This window comes from Thamnophis sirtalis, unplaced genomic scaffold, assembly GCF_051295495.1.
Source record: "Thamnophis sirtalis isolate CommonGarterSnake01/CBP01778 unplaced genomic scaffold, rThaSir2_p1.2 scaffold_4, whole genome shotgun sequence".
In the NCBI taxonomy this organism is placed as follows: Eukaryota; Metazoa; Chordata; class Lepidosauria; order Squamata; family Natricidae; genus Thamnophis; species Thamnophis sirtalis.
In genome coordinates, this window is record NW_028261384.1 from 1,294,189 (window position 1) to 1,312,289 (window position 18,101).

General features: G+C 47.1%; 1 protein-coding gene across 1 annotated transcript; it reads right to left on the reverse strand.

The window, feature by feature from the left end:
- Positions 1-475: 475 nt before the first annotated feature.
- Positions 476-9,991, reverse strand: LOC148045709 (erythroblast NAD(P)(+)--arginine ADP-ribosyltransferase-like). Its single transcript, XM_087712288.1, has 4 exons — positions 9,935-9,991; positions 6,378-6,439; positions 2,291-2,981; positions 476-1,236 (listed from the first exon to the last, which is right to left on the reverse strand). Exons 2-4 carry the CDS (start codon positions 6,429-6,431, stop codon positions 1,157-1,159), a joined length of 825 nt encoding a protein of 274 aa, XP_087568414.1. The 5' UTR covers positions 6,432-6,439; positions 9,935-9,991; the 3' UTR covers positions 476-1,156.
- Positions 9,992-18,101: the final 8,110 nt, after the last annotated feature.

Below are 18,101 nucleotides of genomic sequence, written 5' to 3' on the forward strand. Positions count from 1 at the left end.
AGATCTGATTCATATTTAGGAGGGTGTTCCATCTTTCAGTCAAAGCTCCCCCTCCACACACCCATCTCCCACCTCCATCTCAGAAACTCCCCCTTGCTCACATTGCACAGGGCCTAGGCAGAGCTGTGGGAATTGGTTTATTCTGGGGGAGTCGCAGAGGTTGGTTCCAACAGTTCGGACTGGTTTGGCCGAACCGGTTGCAATTTGCCGGCCTGGGTTGCTGGAACCGGCAGTGATCTCTCTCTCATTCTCTCTCTCTGTCTCTAACACACACACACACACACACACACACACACACACACACACACACACACACACAAACACACACACAAACACACACACACACACACACACACAAACACAGACACAAAAACACACACACTTCTTCCATTCCTCTTTCTGGGCTGAAGATGGGTGAGAAATGAAACACGGGTCAAAGTTTAGGCTTTATTGTTAGCTTTTTAACATGGCGCCTACAAAACAATTTTTTTTAAAAAAATCATCAGAGTCCCTTTACGATTGTCAACCAAATTGCCAAGCAAATCAGTTCAGATTCATTCTTTCTTTCAAGCTAGGAGAGAGCAGAAATCAAGACACAAAGCAAGTGTCAGCTCCTCTCCATTAGTTAATTAGGAAAGAAAGACCATGAGACTCCATGTGTAGAAATCAAATGTACTTTTACTAATTAAAAATGGTTAAAGGCAATGCACAGTGAAGTCTGATTAATTAGGCGCGAAAGCAGTTGATATATAGAATAGCCCATTCCCCACCCCTTGGCATCACAGTCCCAGCCCAATCATAAGTCTTCCAAATGTCAGGTGCAAGATAACTTCAAAAGGCATCATGAAGATGGAATGTCAGTGCCGTTAGACCTTGCGGGAAACACCCACGCATGCGCAGGCCGATCAGTTGGTGAACTCCAGAACCTTCCACCAGCACAATGAGTAACCCCTCCCAAATACCATGCCCTCCCTCCCCATTTCATGGCGGCTGAAGCAATAGCAAAGCAGAAGCTGACAGCAAGCTTCTTATGGAAAGGAGGGTCTGCATATTTGCCAGGAGGGGAAAAACACTTTGCAGAGGTATTTTGCATGTTGCACTTGGCCTCCTTCCTAGGGATGCTCTCTCCCTAGAGGGCGAGGTTGTCAGAGGCTTCCTAGAGACCCGAGGTGGTCCAGGTCAGAAGGAGACTCCACAGAAGGAAGGGCATCCCCATAGCAGTTGAGAGACCTGCATCTGTGGAGACAAAAACAGGATAAGAGATGGACAGATCAATGTGGCGGCGAGTTAAGAGGCCTACAGTTCTGAAGACAAAAAAAGGGGTGAGGGGAGGGAGGGGGTAACATGGTAGTGAGTAGGTCATCTAATCCAACCTCCACTCCACCAAAGCAGGAGACCCTACACCATTTCTGACAGAGGGCAGTCCAGTCTCTCATTGAAAGCCTCCAGTGATGAAGCTCCCACACCTTCTAACAGCACCTTCTGTTCCATCAGTTGATTGCTCTCACTGTCAGAAAAGTTCTCCTTATTTCCATGAATGTCTCCTTGGTCAGTTTCCATCCATTATTCCTTGTCTGGCCTTTGGGTACCTTGGAGAATAGCTTGACCCCCTCCTCACTGTGGCATTGGGGTGGGATGGGCACCGTCAAAGAAAAGAAATGATTGTGTGTGTGAGGGGGGCATCAGGAAGATTGAGAAGGGAAGCCGGAAGCATTGCAGCGAGATTGGTTGGGAAAGCGGGCTCTGCCAACATTATTCCTTGTCTAGCCTTCCAGTGCCTTGAAAAATAGCTTGACCCCCTCCTCTCTCTGGCAGCCCCTGAAACTTTGAAATATTTGATAAAAGTTCTCATTTTATTCTCCCACCTAAGTAGTTTATGAAGATATGGAAGCATCCTGAGCCTCAGACAGAACCTTGTGGATCCCCAGTGCTTCCTTCCTTCCAATTAGAAGTAGTACTGTTAAGGACTACTCATTGAGTACAGTTTGTCAGCCAGATACAAATCCATCTGGTGGTGAGACATGGTCCATATGGGAGTCTCGGAGCTGTTTGGGGAGGGGTTCTCTTAAAATGTTTTGCTTTTCATCCAAGGAAATTAAAGAATCTTCTTGGATGAGAAGCGAAACATTTTCAAAGAAAACACCAAGAAAATCATAAGCTACATTATTGAGAATCTCCATAGACATTTGGTCCATCTGGAACTGACTTGGTTCTCCAGCAGCTTCAGATATGACTGAGAAATTCCCTCAGACCCTTGAACCCCACGTTCTCCCTTCTTCCAGCCTCTTACCTTTCAGTTTTTCACAGTTGAAGCGGCTGTAAACCTTCAGGGACACCAGCCGGATGAAGATCCCCTTTTGGGTCGTTGTGTAGTTGGTCACGGTGAAGGTCTCATAGGGTGGGATGAGAACTTCCTTTTGCGTTTTATCTAATGCGAAGTCATGAATGGGCACTCCGTAACAAGTCTTGATAGAGAAGAAGGTGTCCTCACCATATCCTTGGGCCACCTTTTTGTCCAATGAGGAGGAAGCAAACTGTCCGAAGCGGACTTCTGCCTTGTTGGAGGTGGCGAAATGGATGTCTTTTATCCCGCGGAAGACCTCATAGCAATTGGACGTCTTCTTCTTGGCCTGAAGAGCTTTGGTGAGGAGGAGGTGGAAGTCCTTGAAGGCATATTGGTCGTAAGAATCCTGGGATTTCCCAGCTCCTCTTGCAGCGGTATTGAACTCACGGTACAGGTCTTTTTTACCAATTGTGTAGGCCACAATCACAATGCCATAAATACGATTGAAGCTGCCGACAGTTTGACCGAGACTGTTCCAGTGGCTCTTGGCCTTTTCCCAGGTTTCAACATATTTTTCTGGCAGGGGAATCTTTTCTGAGTTCTTCAGCTCATCCTCTCTCTTGGGGTTGCAGTCAATGTACTGGTCATCCACAGAATTCTCGGACATGTTGAGAGTAATCTGATTGCTAGGCAACCCCTGTCCGGGAAAATTGAAAGTGAGGAAGGACATGAAGGAAAGGAAAGAGTCCAACATCTGATGAAGCCAACCTGACCCCAGTGGTCTTTCAACTCCCAAAGGAGGGGAAGCTAAAGGGGTCCCTGTGGATTTTACTCCACCACTCATGTCCGACTCTCGGGAATGAGGCTCATCTCTCTTTCGAGGCCACTGAACCAGAAGACATCTCTGCAGTCATGTGCCCAGCATGACGTAAGGGAGCACTGTCGCCTTCCCATCTAAGCAGTATCTATTTATCTACTCACGTTTTCATGCTTTGGAACTGCTAAGTTGGCAGGAACTGAGGTCAGTACGGGAGCTCGCCCTTTGTCAGGCCTGCAGTTTTCTTTTGGATCGTTGGCTTGCCACACTTTCTATTATTGTTCTGTGCCTTTTTTATTGTGGGAAAATGGGAGGGGGGACTGTACGGAGTCAATTGTACCTCTCGGACAGGTCGCAGTCGGTGTTAGTGGGAGGGCAGAGATCGTCCCCAAGGCCCCTAAATTATGGGGTGCCGCAGGGTTCGGTCTTATCCCCCCTGCTATTCAACATCTACATGAAACCGCTGGGAGAGATCATCCGCAGGCACGGGATTAGATACCATCAATATGCGGACGATACTCAATTGTATCTGTCCGCCCCGTGCCAAATCAATGAAGCGGTTGACGTGATGGGCCGGGGTCTTGAGGCCGTTATGGACTGGATGAGGATTAACAAGCTTGTGCTCAACCCAGAAAAGACCGAGTGGCTGTTGTGTTTCCCTCCCAAAGATTTGGCCAACATTCCAACACTCAGGCTGGGGGGTCAAATTTTATACCCCTCAGAGAGGGTTCGCAATCTGGGAGTCCTCCTGGATCCACAGCTGTCATTCGACCACCATTTAGCGGCTGTGACCAGGGGGGCATTCGCCCAGGTACGCCTGGTGCGCCAGTTGCGACCCTACCTGAACCGGGAGGCACTCACAACAGTCACTCGGGCCCTTGTGCTCTCTAGGCTGGAATACTGCAATGTGCTCTACATGGGGCTGCCCTTGAGGAGCATCCGGCGACTTCAGTTAGTGCAGAACGCGGCCGCGCGAGTGATCGCGGGTGCACCCCGATTCACCCGCATAACACCTATCCTCCGCGAGCTGCGCTGGCTACCTGTCGATCTCCGGATGCGCTTCAAGGTGCTTTTACTCACCCATAAAGCCCTACATGGCAGTGGATCTGGATACTTGAGAGACCGCCTTCTGCCGATTACCTCCCTACGACCTATAAGATCGCATAGACTGGGCCTCCTCCGCATTCCATCGGCCAGCCAGTGTCGGCTGGCAACTACAAGGAGGAGGGCCTTTTCAGCAGTCGCCCCGACCCTTTGGAACGAGCTCCCCGTGGAGATTCGTACCCTCTCCACCGTCCAAGCCTTCCGCACAGCCTTGAAGAACTGGCTCGCCCGTCAGGCCTGGGGATAAGGACCGTTACCCCGCCCGAATATTGAATGTATGGTGTTGATTTTATTATATGTTGTCGTCTTAATGTTGTATTCCCCCTCCCTTGGTTTCTGTGAGCCGCCCTGAGTCCCCTCAGGGAAAAGGGCGGCCTACAAATGTCAATAAACCTAAACCTAAACCTAAATTACTGTGCAGCCATAACAAAATTCTTTCTAGAAAGCCATGCTCATCTTTGTCTCTGCACCTGACAGGAACTGGATGGGTGGAACTGCCAGCATGGCACTGGGAAATTGGACCATGGGATGGGCTTGTGGGTGTGGGGGCAAGATCTTGAACTTTCAATTAGGTGGAGAAAACCTGGAAGCTTTCAGAGTTGGGTTTTCCCAGATGTGCCAACATGGCTCTCTTCATAAATTGGGATTTTGAGGAATCCTTTGCTTTGGACTCTGATTTAATTTTGGGTGCTATTTGGAACCCTGACACCCTTACTGTCAAAATCCCTCAAGACCCCCTTAGACCACCAGGCATGGAGGTTCCCGGCAACTAGCCACATTCTTTCTTTTTTTACATTTAAAATTTTATTTTTATATAAACAATCCATTTTCCATGAACCAGTGTCTGGGTATAAATATTATGTGCCAACATTAAAATATACAGTCTTATTCAAAATTTAATCTCATAATTTAATTTCCAATGCCTTAAGTATCTAATATTATAACAATCCCATTGTAATTTATTTAAATCTATTAGTTATCTATTAGTTCTATTAGTTCTATTGACTATTAATAAGTTTTCTATACTTTAGATATCTTTTTTCCCCTATTAATTATTATGTCTGTTCTCTAACCACCAGTAAAAAGATTCCCAGATTGTATAATAATTGGTTTGTTTTTTCTCTTTGATAGCCAGTGTCAATCTGTTCATTTCTGCACATTCTAATATTTTCCTAATCACATTCCCTTTGGTCGGGATCTCTTCACTTTTCCAGTTTTGTGCAAATACAATCCTAGCTGCTGTTGTAACATGAATAATCAAATATACATTTTCTTTACTAGCCACATTCTCAGATACTTCCATGGTGGTGAATATTTTGCTGTCTCCATGGTTTCTGAATATTTTAATATATTTATAATATTTCCTTTTCAAAATGGCCTGTAAGCTGCATGCCACTCCAGCAGCCGAATCAGAGGAGGAGGAGGAGGAGGAGGAGGAGGAGGAGGAGGAGGAGGAGGAGGAGGAGGAGGAGGAGGAGGAGGAGGCGTGGGAGTCAGGGCCAGCATCAAGGCAACCTGAGAGTTCTGAGGGGGAAGAAGGAATGGAGCTGGCAGAGAGAGAAAGACAGAGGTGCAGCCTGGTCCGTCTGTCAGCCCTCAGATGGAGAGTCAACAGCCCCCAGGTCTGGAGGTGGCTGATGAGGAAGAGGAAGAACAGCTGGGTCCAGTGCCTGATGTGCAGATGTGCAGAAGAGGAGAGGAGAGCAGTGGAAATCTATGGGCTGGTCCTTGGGACAGAAGAGCCACCGCTGCCAGCAAAGCCCCACTCTAGCTGTGGGGATAAAAGGCAGGGGGTAGAGATGAATAGGTGTGGCAGACAGCTATTCATCTCCCTGCCAGACAGACTTGTTAGCCCGCATTGAAAGAGAAACTGCTGGCACTCCTAATAAACAAATCATTGATTTAACTACAGAGGGTTTGTCTTCTTTGGGGAGCTGAGTCAGAACATCTGGCCTTGGCCAGGTTTATATGGCCTTGCAATGACCCATGTGGGAGCTTTTCTTCTTCATCACCTCTCCTTTTTTAGACACAACCAAGGGCTTAACGGCAGGAAGTGGCTTTTGAGTCAAGTGGGGGTGGGTGGGAACAGACAGCTGCCTGCCTGCCTGCCTGGAAACCCCTTCCCATTTAAAGAGGAGGACACCACCGTTGACAAAGCTGCTCGGTTCATACCAATCCAATCATGCATAATGCAATGACGACTGCTATGATGATGGCCTTCTTCATCGCGACTCCTGAGAAAAGAAGAACAAGGAGAAAGCACAGTTGCGTGTGAATCCCCACCCACGATCTTCATAAAACATCAATCAGATCCCGTCCATAAAGGGGAATCTTTGTAGGTTACCGAGGGTTGACACGAGGGGTCCTTGGGGGTCTCTGAGCTCAGTCGGATTCCCCCCCCCAGATGTTTCATGACCCAACTAGGCTACATTATAGGTGCTAGAAGGAAAGGAGATGTGGAGGGGAGAGAAGGTGGAGAAAGGATTGCGGGGCCCTTGATGCTCTCTGAGCTTAGAGGTTTCCTTGCAGATGCTTCATGACTCAACTACCAAAGTTTATCAGTGCTAGAAGGGAGGGGGTTTGCAAGGAGGAGGAGGAAGAGGAGGAGGAGGAGGAGGACAAATGTCTGTCCTTCCCCAAAAAACGAACCCAAAGTTGAGTGGAGGGAATGCGAAAGCTTTAAACTGGTTTTTGTGGGTTAGCTTCATGGGCCTGTCATACAATTTTGTGCCCCTGAGTAAACTGACATTTAGATTCTGGCTGCACCCGATGTGTAATTAGTCCAAAGGTGGTGGAAAAATTGGGTTTAAGACTGAGAACTATGAAAGTACCCTTTGCCTTTTGCCAGTTGGATGGGTCAGTGTCTGGGGGGGACGGTGTCTATTTTGTAACCAATCCAGTAGAAATGTGGATGGGAGATCACCAAGAAACCTCGATTTTTGTCATTGTGCCAGGGATGGATTGGCCCCTCATACTGGGATTACTTTGGCTGTGGAAATGGAACCCGCACGTGAACTGGAGGAAAGGATGGCTATGCATCCATGCAGGAAAACCACCAGAGGGGGAGGGGAAGGTCTCCAATAGACTGCAACAGACCTAGCAGCCGTTAAGTGGGAGAATCTTAAGGGGGAGGAAAAAATTCTGCAAGAATATTGGGATCTCAAAGAAGTTTTCAGTGAAAGGGCTTCCGACAAATTCCCCAACCCCCATCGTGCAACTGATTGCAGCATAGAAATCCTCCCAGGGGAAAAACTCCCTAAGCCACAGATTTACTCAATGACCCCATGTGAAATGGAGGAGTTACGCAATGTCATTGATAAAAACTTAAACTTCATACAACCTGCTGGGCTGCAAGTGATCGCATCCGTCTTGTTCAGAGAGAAAAAAGCTGACACTGATCATTTGTGTGTCAATTACAAGAACCTGAATGCCATTTGCATGGAAAACGTGTGTCAACTGGCCCTCATGTTAGCTCATTTGGGCAAGGGAAAATTTTTTCACGAAATTAGATTTAAGAGAAGCCTACTACAGAATCAGAATAAATGAGGGAGATGAATGGAAAACTGCTTTTAATTGCCATTTGGGATGTTTCCAATTTAGAATACTCCCATTTGGACTTCAGGGGGCGCCAGCAGTCTTCATGCAATTGATAAACAAGGTGCTGCATGAACACCTGTACAAGGGGGTGGTATTTTACCTTGATGACATCCTTGTTTACATGGAAACACGTGAGGAACATGTGACATTGGTGCACTCAGTCCTCTAGAGACTCTGGGCCACTGAACTTTACGCCAAATTGTCTAAGTGTGAATTTCACCAGGAGAGAATTGATTATTTGGGGTACTATATTTCCCATGAGGGCATCGAGATGGACCCGGAGAATGTCCGGGCTGTTACTGAATGGGCAGCTCCTCGCACCAGCAAGCAGCAGCTACAAAGTTTTTTTTGGGTTTGCTAACTTCTACCACCAATTTATATCCTCATTTGCGAGCAGTGCAATCCCCATCACGAATCTCCTAAAATCAAAGGAAGAAACTAAACCTGGACCTAGTAAGCCCTTGAGCTGGATTATGGACTGTCAAGCAGCGTTCGAGAAGTTGAAGCAGCTGTTTGCAGCTGAACCAGGTTTTTTAAAATGTTTTTTAATTTTTTTTAAATTTTATCATAAAAACTTTTTATTTTCCATTTTCATAACATATAATCACATGTATACTATTTCATAGCCAAAATCATGTTGTGTTATTAAATAATTACATCAATTCATCTTGCCATCAACTCCCCCAAAAAACCCCCCATTATTGGCTCTTCTGCTCTCCATACACCATATTTATGCCTTATCCAAAACTTTCTTCTGCCTCTCTCCTTCCCCTCCCTACCTCCTTTCTTCCCTCCATCATCCTTTTCTACTCTACTTCCCCTTCCTTTCTCCTTCTCCTCTCTCCCCTTTCCACTCCTCCTTATTCTCCTCATCTTCTCCCCCTTACTCTCTCTCCTGTCCCTCTCTTCCTATCTTTCTTCTCTCCTCTGCTTCCCACTCTTCCTCTAATTTGCTTGGTGTATTTCACAGCTGAACCAGTTTTAAAAGATCTGGACATTGGCGCACTGTTTGTGGTCCAAGCAGATGCAAGTGACATTGCTGTGGGGACAGTGTTGCTCCAAACAAATGCAGATGGGAACCCACAATCTTGCGCCTACACCTCCCGTAAGCTAACAGAAATGGAAAGAAGATGGGCCATATGGGAAAAGGAACCTTTTGCCATCTGGTGGGCCTTGATAACCTGGTGATATTTCCTGGAGGGGGCAAAGCACCAGGTCAGTGACCGAGCAGGAAGCGTTGGCAGCTTGTAAAAAGCGAGCCATGCGTGACAACCTCTATGTCGGACATAGCAGCGGGGCGGCCAAAAGCTGCTTTCAAGCCCCTGTTGGGTTCAGGGCTGCAAATTGAGCTCCGGCTCCTCTCGCATCCTGCCCCCATTGAACGCGGTACCTTCCAGCCATCCCCAGGACTGCCGTTGCAGGTGGTGCAGTTGGCTGGCAGACCGAAGCCCAGGTGCTGCCTGTTGCGGATGCCCCGCAGAGTCGGGGGTTGGCTGCCGTTCCCCATCACCTGAGTGGTCCTTCTCACCTCGCGGGAAGAGCCCGCAGTAGTGCTGGAACCAAGCCATGAGTTGAGAGCCCAAGAGGCTGCCTATCAGGCTGGCCATCCTCCCTCCGGGTGGGAAGCAAAAGCCAGGCATGGCCGGACACTCCGCCAGCAGAGCCGCTAACCGGCCACCACTCTGCAGAGGAGCGGAGAAAAGGGCTGGGCTTGGAATAGGTGCAGCCGTGGGACACCTCTATGTCGGACATAGCACTGGGGTGGCCAAAAGCCGCTTTCTTTCTTTTGCGGCAAAAGAAAGAAAGGGCCAGTCCGCCAGCAGAGGCTGGCTGCCCCGACACAGAGAAAGAAAGCTGGTGGGCTGCCCTCCCTGCCTCTCCTACCCCCTTCCCTAAAAGTGAAGAAACAAACACACACACACACACACACACACACACACAAATTACTTACAGTTACTTACAAATTACATTAATTTCTAAAGCACCCATCTCGCCTAAGCAGCTTTGCACAGTTTGCAACTGCGTAGTAAAACCCTAGAAACACCTGAATTTAAGCATAGATAAAAGAACAGAGTTCAAGCAGACATTTTCAGTGTGAATTCCACCCCACCCCACCCAGGTCTCTGACTTACGAGGTGTGGATGATCTTGAATTGAACTTGTGCGAGTCCCTTGAGCTCTGCACGACTGTGGTCACCTACCACAAAGTGTCTGCTAAGAGGTGCTTCGGTGGCCCCTCCCTGTCTTAGTGACTGCCAATGGTTGAGGAGCAACTTAGGGAAGGCCATTGGGGCAGGATGAGCACCATCCAAGAAGAAAAATGATAAGGGGCAGAAGGAGGATGGAGCAAGCCAACAATTCTGTTCAGACCTCTCCAAGCCTGGTGGGAAACCCCTGGACTGGGGGAGGAAGGGACCCCCCTTTCAAATCAAGGAGGAAGAAAAATATAGAGTGGATGTATACAAAACCACAGTGGACTTTTTTAAAAATTCTCTCATGCACTGTGAAAAGAGGAAGGGAAGAATAAAAGCACAGCTTTTCAATACAAATCAAAAGTTAAGATGTGCTCTGAAGACACTCAGACATCGCCATGAGGCCCATCATGCTAATTCATTCTTCATTCATTAATTCAAACATTCAATTCATTCAATGGTAGATAAAGACAAATCTTACACACACACACACACACACACACACACACACACACACACACACTCTGCATGTAATAATCTCGCTGCAGTTGTCATTTGTGAAAAACTAGGTAAACCTACGTGAACACAGAGAAGCTGTAACAGGATAAAGAGAATAACAAAATAAAGAGTAAAAGAATGACAGAGTAACAGCAGAGGTGGGGTCCTACCGGTTTGGACCGGTTCAGCCAACTGGTACTACCTACTCGGCCAAATCTTTTTTTTTTTACTCTGCACATGCACGCACTCCCGAAGCACATCCATGAGCAAAGCGGCAGTAAAAGAAACCGGAAGGCATCCCTGAGTAACAGGATAACTGTCAGCACTCCTTCATTGGATAATCAGGAAAGAAAACCACAAGACTCCATTGATAGAAATCAAGTGTACTTTTACTAATTATAAATGAACAGAAGCGTAGCAAAGTGAAGACTGATTATTTAGGCGCGAAAGCAAATGATATATAGAATAACCCATTCCCCACCCCTTGGCATCCCAGTTACAGTCCAATCAGAATTCTCCCAAGTGTCAATAGCAATAGCAATAGCAGTAGACTTATATACCGCTTCATAGGCCTTCAGGCCTCTCTAAGCGGTTTACAGAGAGTCAGCATATTGCCCCCAACAATCTGGGTCCTCATTTTACCCACCTCGAAAGGATGGAAGGCTGAGTCAACCCTGAGCCGGTGAGATTTGAACCGCTGACCTGCTGATCTAGCAGTAGCCTGCAGTGCTGCATTTAACCACTGCGCCACCTTGGCTCTTGTGTCAGGTGTGAGATAACTTCGAAAGGCATCACCCAGATGGAATGTCGGTGCCGTTGGCCTTGGCGGGAAACCTCCTCCGCATGCGCAGTAAGACGGGCAGCAGAAACTCCAGAATCTTCCTCCAGCACAATTAGTAGTCCCCTCCCAAATACCATGCCCCCCATCCCCGTTTCCCCATCCTTAGTTTTAAGGAATCTTGGAGGTCTTCTAGTCTAACCGCTGCTCAAGTAAGAGACCATCTACCATCCTGGAGAACGGCTAACTAAGGGGTCTTCCAGTCACTGTGGGGCTATCCTAGGGGGAGGCGGTCAACCTTTTTCTCCAAAGCAGCTGAAGGCGGGAGAGGAAACAAAGGATGGAAACCAAATGAGGAGAGAACCAACCTGAAACTAAGGAGAAATTTCCTGACAGTGGAAAGACTTTTGTTTCAAAAAGAAAGTTCCAATCAACTACAGCAACCCCCCTCCCCCATTCAGATCTGATTCAGATCTGGTATGAATATGTATTCTTTCCGTGTTCTTTGGGCTGGAGACAATACTCTAACTGCTGTTATAGTTTTTCTTTTTGTGTGTCTGGTGTTACGGTTGATCTTTGGGGCTAAGGTAAATATAATCGTTTCTGTTTATCTAATATGGCCCTAATCTGCTTAATCAATTTCAGTCCTTTACCAAGTCGGTCCAACTTTTCAGAGATTGCTTTGTGGTGCAGTATTTTCTGAATGGGACTTTTTTGAATGGGTGACATTGGACGTTTTTAATGAAAGATAGTTCCTCTAAACTATGGGGTCGCTTGATGGAGGAAAAACAAATGAGGTTTCTCGTCTATTCTTAATGGGTTGATCTTTTCTTCTTTTTTGGAGGACCATCCTTAGGGAAATATGTTATTCTGGAGAAGGGGTTCTCTTTATACTATACTTTTTCCCCTTTGGGTCAGAATCATTTACTTCAGTGGGCAAAAACCAGTGTCAACATCCCAACTGACGAACCCAAACCAGAGCAAGCAATAGCAATAGCAATAGCAATAGCAGTGGACTTATATACCGCTTCATAGGCCTTTCAGGCCTCTCTAAGCGGTTTACAGAGAGTCAGCATATTGCCCCCAACAATCTGGGTCCTCATTTTACCCACCTCGGAAGGATGGAAGGCTGAGTCAACCCTGAGCCGGTGAGATTTGAACCGCTGACCTGCTGATCTAGCAGTAGCCTGCAGTGCTGCATCTAACCACTGCGCCACCTTGGCTCTTGCGCCACCTTGGCATGAATGAGACGATCCAATCTCTGAATGCAAAACTATATTGAGTAGATTATTTCAGCACTGATGAAGGCAAAACCAGATCTAGCCATTTCCCACGGAAACCCCCATAATTAAAGTATAGAATTCTCCCTCCCCCTATTACTGCCGGTCACTTTGTCCCATTGAATGCTATTGTATTGTTATGAGAAAAAGTTGTTACTTTTGGCAAACACCTGAGAATGCATCCTTGGCTCTCAATGTCTTCTTAATGTCAGTGGGACAAAACTAGCCTTTTCATCAACCAAATAATAGGGCTGCCTTCCAAACTCCCTGATTTAAAAAAAAAAACTTTCATTTCAAATCAAAGATATATTTTTTGCTTGATTTCTTGATAACTGCTATAACCATCCTACATATACACAATCCCTGATCTCGGCACATTATAGAAAGACTTCACTTTCTCTGAATAAACACCTTTTTTTGAATTGTCTGAAATTCTTGTGCTTGGTTTTGTCAGGTGGAGGGGAAAAGCCACTTTGCAAAGGTATTTTTCACATCACACCCAGTCTCCTCCCCCTGGGAGAGTCTCTGTCCTTAGATGAACAAGTTGTCAGAAGCTTCCTAGAGACCCGGGTCAGACGGAGATCCCACAGAAGGAAGGGCATCCCCATAGGAGTTAAGAATCGGCAGCTGTGGAGACAAAAACAGGGTGAGGAGCAGAGAGGTTAATGTGGCAGCGAATTAAATAATCTCTTTAATTTCCTTTCTATTTCAGACAGAGGGCTATCCAATCTTTTGAAAGCTCTTATCATGTCTACAAGGTCTTTATTAGGCTAAACATACCTAGTTCCTTGAGCTGTTCTTTACAATTTAGCCTCCAGACCCCGATCACCTTTGTTGCTCTTTGTCAACTCATAAAATTTCCATGGGGAGGAAAGTGGGGGAGCACATTCCACGCATACCTTCAGCCTGGGATGGATCTCACATTACTACAGGAGGCTTGTGAGGGGTGCACCCCATTGGAGAATGTGATTTATGACACAGACTGAAGGGAGGGAAGGAATGGGGGTAAAGTTCTGCCATAATTCAAATGAGGCTTAGATCTGGCTGCAATAGGGTATTGCCAAAATGGTGCTCCTAATAAATGACTGGTTTTCTTTTGAAACTTGGCTTGATGCTCATTAATCAATTAGGGCATCTTTCGGAAACCTGACACTCTTCTTTGCACTCTTTCTAGGCCCTTGTCATCTTTTTGGAATCATGGTGAGCAGAAGGGGACATACTATTCCATGTCTAGTCTTATCAGAACAGTGTAAATCACTACTATCACTTCTTGTTGTCTTTGGAGATTCTCTGTCATCCAAGTCATGGTTGTCCCAAAGAGGCCCCCCCCCCTCCAAAAAAAGACAGCTGGACTTTCTGGTTTTATTTCTGAAGTTGTTTGAAGACTTCTGGTTTGAAAGATGGGTCAAAGAAGTCATCTACATCTAAATTGAAAAGTCCTCTCTCGACAGAGGAGGGGGAGGGATAGGACATCGTCTATCTCCAATCTACAGCACAGTCCTTTCAACTATTCCAAGAAGGCTCCACCTCTACTTGCACCACAGACAAACCTCCAAGAGACCTCAGCAACCCTCTAAAAGGATCCAAATGACCAGCTGTCTGCAAGGAATATAAATCCTTCCATTCTCCACTCGCCAGTTGGAGATGGAGAAGCTTTTTAGATCTGAAGTGAAATGTCTTCAAAGAAAAAAAAACAGACCGTCCAGTTGCCTCTTGGGGAAAAATGGGATTCTGGTTGTCTTGATACTATCCTTCTGTTGATACTGGCTAGGATTACATTGGTTTTGTTGACAGCTGCAGCCCACTGCTGACTCATACTGAAGTGGTGTTTCACTCTGACACTAGTTCCCTCTCAAAGTTACAGGTAGTTCTCAACTTATAACCCCAACCGGGGCCTGTTCTGACTCAGCTCCCAAACACAACAAGCCCTTTGTAGTTAACGAAACTTTCCCTTATTAGGAGCACCAACAGCTGCTCTCTCACAGCAGGCTACGAAGTCTCTAAGTCCTATGGAAAGAGATGCTTGCTCCCTTTCCCCCTGAACTGGCCCAACACACTAGGCGTCTCTTCCTCATCTCTCTCTCCCCCCCCTCTCTTATATGAGCCAAGGTGGCGCAGTGGTTAAAGAGCAGCACTGCAGGCTACTGCTAGATCAGCAGGTCAGCGGTTCAAATCTCACCGGCTCAGGGTTGACTCAGCCTTCCATCCTTCCGAGGTGGGTAAAATGAGGACCCAGATTGTTGGGGGCAATATGCTGACTCTCTGTAAACCGCTTAGAGAGGCCTGATAGGCCTATGAAGCGGTATATAAGTCTACTGCTATCCGTACTTGTAAAGGAAGTGTGTGGAAGGTGTGCTTGCTTTCTTCCAGCAGACACACACACTCACGCACACACACACACACACACACACACACACAGACACTCGGATTCAGGATTCAGAAGTGCAGGCTATCAGTGGCTGACCAGCTGGGAGATGAATAATTGCCTGCCACATCTATTCATTTCCACTCCCTGCCTTTTATCCCCAGTGATAGGGTGGGGCTTCACTAGCAGCCGTGGCTCTTTCTTCCCCAAGTTCGGCCCATAGATTTTCAGTGCGCTCCTCTCCTCTGCCTTCTGTGCATCTGCGCATCAGGATGTCAACTTGTAAAGCATTTCCATGTCTGTAATCAAGTTGACATTGGAGGAAAGGGGGGGGAGAATTCCACCCATGCCTTCGGCTAGAGTCGGATCTCAGATTACTACAGCAGGCTTGTGAGACTGAAATTTTACAACCTGCTGCAGCACTTCGTTGGTGAATGTGATTTATGACACAGACTGAGGGGAGGGGAGAAACAAGGGTAAAGTTCAGCCATAATTAAACTGAAATTAGATCTGACGCCATGCAGCTATTGCCGAGATGTTGCTCCTAATAAATGACTGGATTTCTTTTGAAACTTGGCTTGAGGTTCATAAGTTAATTAGGGCATCTTTCAGAAACCTGACACAGGCATTGGACCCAGCTGTTCTTCCTCCTCCTCAACATGAGCTGGAAGGTAAGGCTGATGGTGTGGAAGGAAGATCTGCTCCAGGCTTGCTATGATCAGCCGAAGGGCCACCTTGTGGGGGGGAGTGGGACACAGCCACCTTCTGGGCCCACCTTCGGCTTCCACAGGGCCTGCGGGTGAGAGGCCTAAGAGAAAGTTCTTCTCCCAAGGACTGCCCGCTTGCCCATCTGCTGGCCATGCTGGTCCAGAAGCAGAATGTCCCCTTGTCGCAGGCTAGATGCAGGACCCAACATGGAGTGAGGTGGAGCAGGCAGCAGCCCAGCGCCCAAAATGTGGTCAAGCCTCGTCGTGTTCCCTTCCTTCAACTGAGGCGACTCTTCGGCTGAGCGTAGGAAGCCCAGAGCAGATCTTCCATCCAAGTTGTCAGCCTTATCTTCCAGCCCATGGGGCTCGCACCGTTCTCACAGTGGCAGCCAAAGGCCATAGCTGCCTAGCCCACAGCTGCCGGTGGTGGTGGGGGAGGTTGCAGCATGCGCCTTGCTTGACGTTCCCAGCCCTTTATTTTAAAGTCTCCACAAAAGAGAGAGGGGAGGAAGTCCCACCCTCGGCCCCTTTGGTGGACCCAGAGCCTTGACTGCCTGCCTTTTAGGGCAATGTGGTGCCAGGAGCAATCGTCCCTTTGCACCTGGTCCCTGGGAGACTGGCCAGGAGCATCTGGCGGGCATGAGCCAGGCAGGCTGGTTGGTTCATGAGGCGGTGGTGGCCACCGGACTGGTGCTGGGGTCACTGCTCTGGATGAAGCCGGGCATGGATGCTGCAGGCTGCTGTCGCTCGGGTGGCTCCAAAATTAAATGCTTCCTTTTCTTGCAAGTCTGTACAAGCATCATTAAAGGGAGAAATGATGAGTGAAGGAGAAGGGAAGTTCCATAACCAGAAAAACTGAGAATGGAAACAATGCATTCCAGTTAGATTAGAAGTGGTTCTTTGGGAAGAAGGATCTGCGGAAGTTTGGGAATATTGAAAGAAGTCCCAAGAAAAGGAATCATAAAGCAGAAGGACTGAATTAAAACGGAAGAGAAAGGATGGTAAGACATCCCCTAGCCGACTGCTTTGAAAATGCCTTTCAAATGTGTTTTCATTTACAATGGATTGGAAACGTTTGCTTGACTGTATCCTTTAATGTTCAAAAAGAAGAATCTATGGTATAGTATATAGTCTTGATTGTACAAAATAAACACAACGAAATCTATCAGTGTAAGCAGAGGTGTGTTCTTCAAGCTTTAGTCCATTTTGCAAAAATCATTATGAACGCCACTGTGGAACATCATTTCTCACCAAAAATGAAATTGAATGGAGAGTAAAGTAAGATTTTACACTTAGGCAAGGAAAAACTCAAATGCACAGGTGCAGGATAGGTCAGTGATGGCTCACCTTTTCCGGACCGAGTGCCCAAAGCGTGCATGCACACGTGTGAATGTGTGCAAACACGTGTGAAACCCCCAAATGCATGCACCCCGCATATGTGTTCCCCACACGTGGCGTGTCCCTCCGTACATGACTGGCAGAGACCTGAAAACCAGGTGTCCGATGGGAGATGTGCACACATGTGCAGCAGAGCTGAACTGGGGCGACGGCTCATGTGCCAACAGAGAGAATGCGGTGTGCCACCTCTGGCACGTATGCCATAGGCCAGACACCCCTTGATGTAAGTGACATCGAGTTGGCCGCGCCCACCCAGTCACAAGACCACCCAACCGCGCTCAGCCAGCAGTTATTATGACAGAGAACCGGTTACATTATTTGAATCCCACCACTGGTCGCAGTGGTTAGAATGCAGTGCTGGAGGCTATGCCTGCTGATTGCCGGCTGACTGCAAATTTTTTTTTTTGCATAGATTTTTTTTTAATTTTCCATTTTCATAGCATATAATCACATGTATACTATTACATAGTCAATATCATGTTGTATTATTAAGTAATTACATCAATTCATCTTATCATCAACTACCAAAGGGGGAAAAAAACAGTTATTGGCTCTTCTGCTCTCCATACACCATATTTATACCTTATCCGACACTTTCTTCCCCCTCTTTCCTCCCCCTTCCTACATCCTTTCTTCCCTCCATCATTTTCTACTCTACTTCCCCTTCCTTTCTCCTTCTACTCTCTCCTCTTACCACTCCTCCTTATACACCTCATCTTTCCCCCCTCACCCTCTCTCCTGTCCCTCTCTTCCTATCTTTCTTCTCTCCTCTGCTTCCCACTCTTCCGCCAATTCACTTGGTGTATTTCAGCTTCTGAGCAAACTCCCTTTTGTGTTGATGGTATTTATAATTCCATTTCAATATACATAAAAAATTGCTGACTGCAATTTTGAATCTCACTAGGCTCCAGGTTTACTCAGCCTTCCATCCTTCCGAGGTGGGTCAAATGAGGATCCAGATTGTTGGGGGGAATCCCCCCTGCCTCTAGCAGCACTCTGTTGTCCAAAAGCGGATTGTGCGGAGGCTCTCAGGAGTCTCCGCATGGCCCGTTTTGGGCCTCCCCAACCTCCAGCAGCAATCT

Bases quoted from the DNA above. Each gene is read 5' to 3' on its own strand.
- LOC148045709 (XM_087712288.1), bottom strand. From the start codon at position 6,431: ATGAAGAAGGCCATCATCATAGCAGTCGTCATTGCATTATGCATGATT. The intron at 2,982-6,377 runs GTATGAACCGAG...TTTCCCGGACAG, and splicing joins CATTATGCATGATTGGATTG to GGGTTGCCTAGCAATCAGAT. The intron at 1,237-2,290 runs GTAAGAGGCTGG...TTGTCTCCACAG, and splicing joins CAACTGTGAAAAACTGAAAG to ATGCAGGTCTCTCAACTGCT.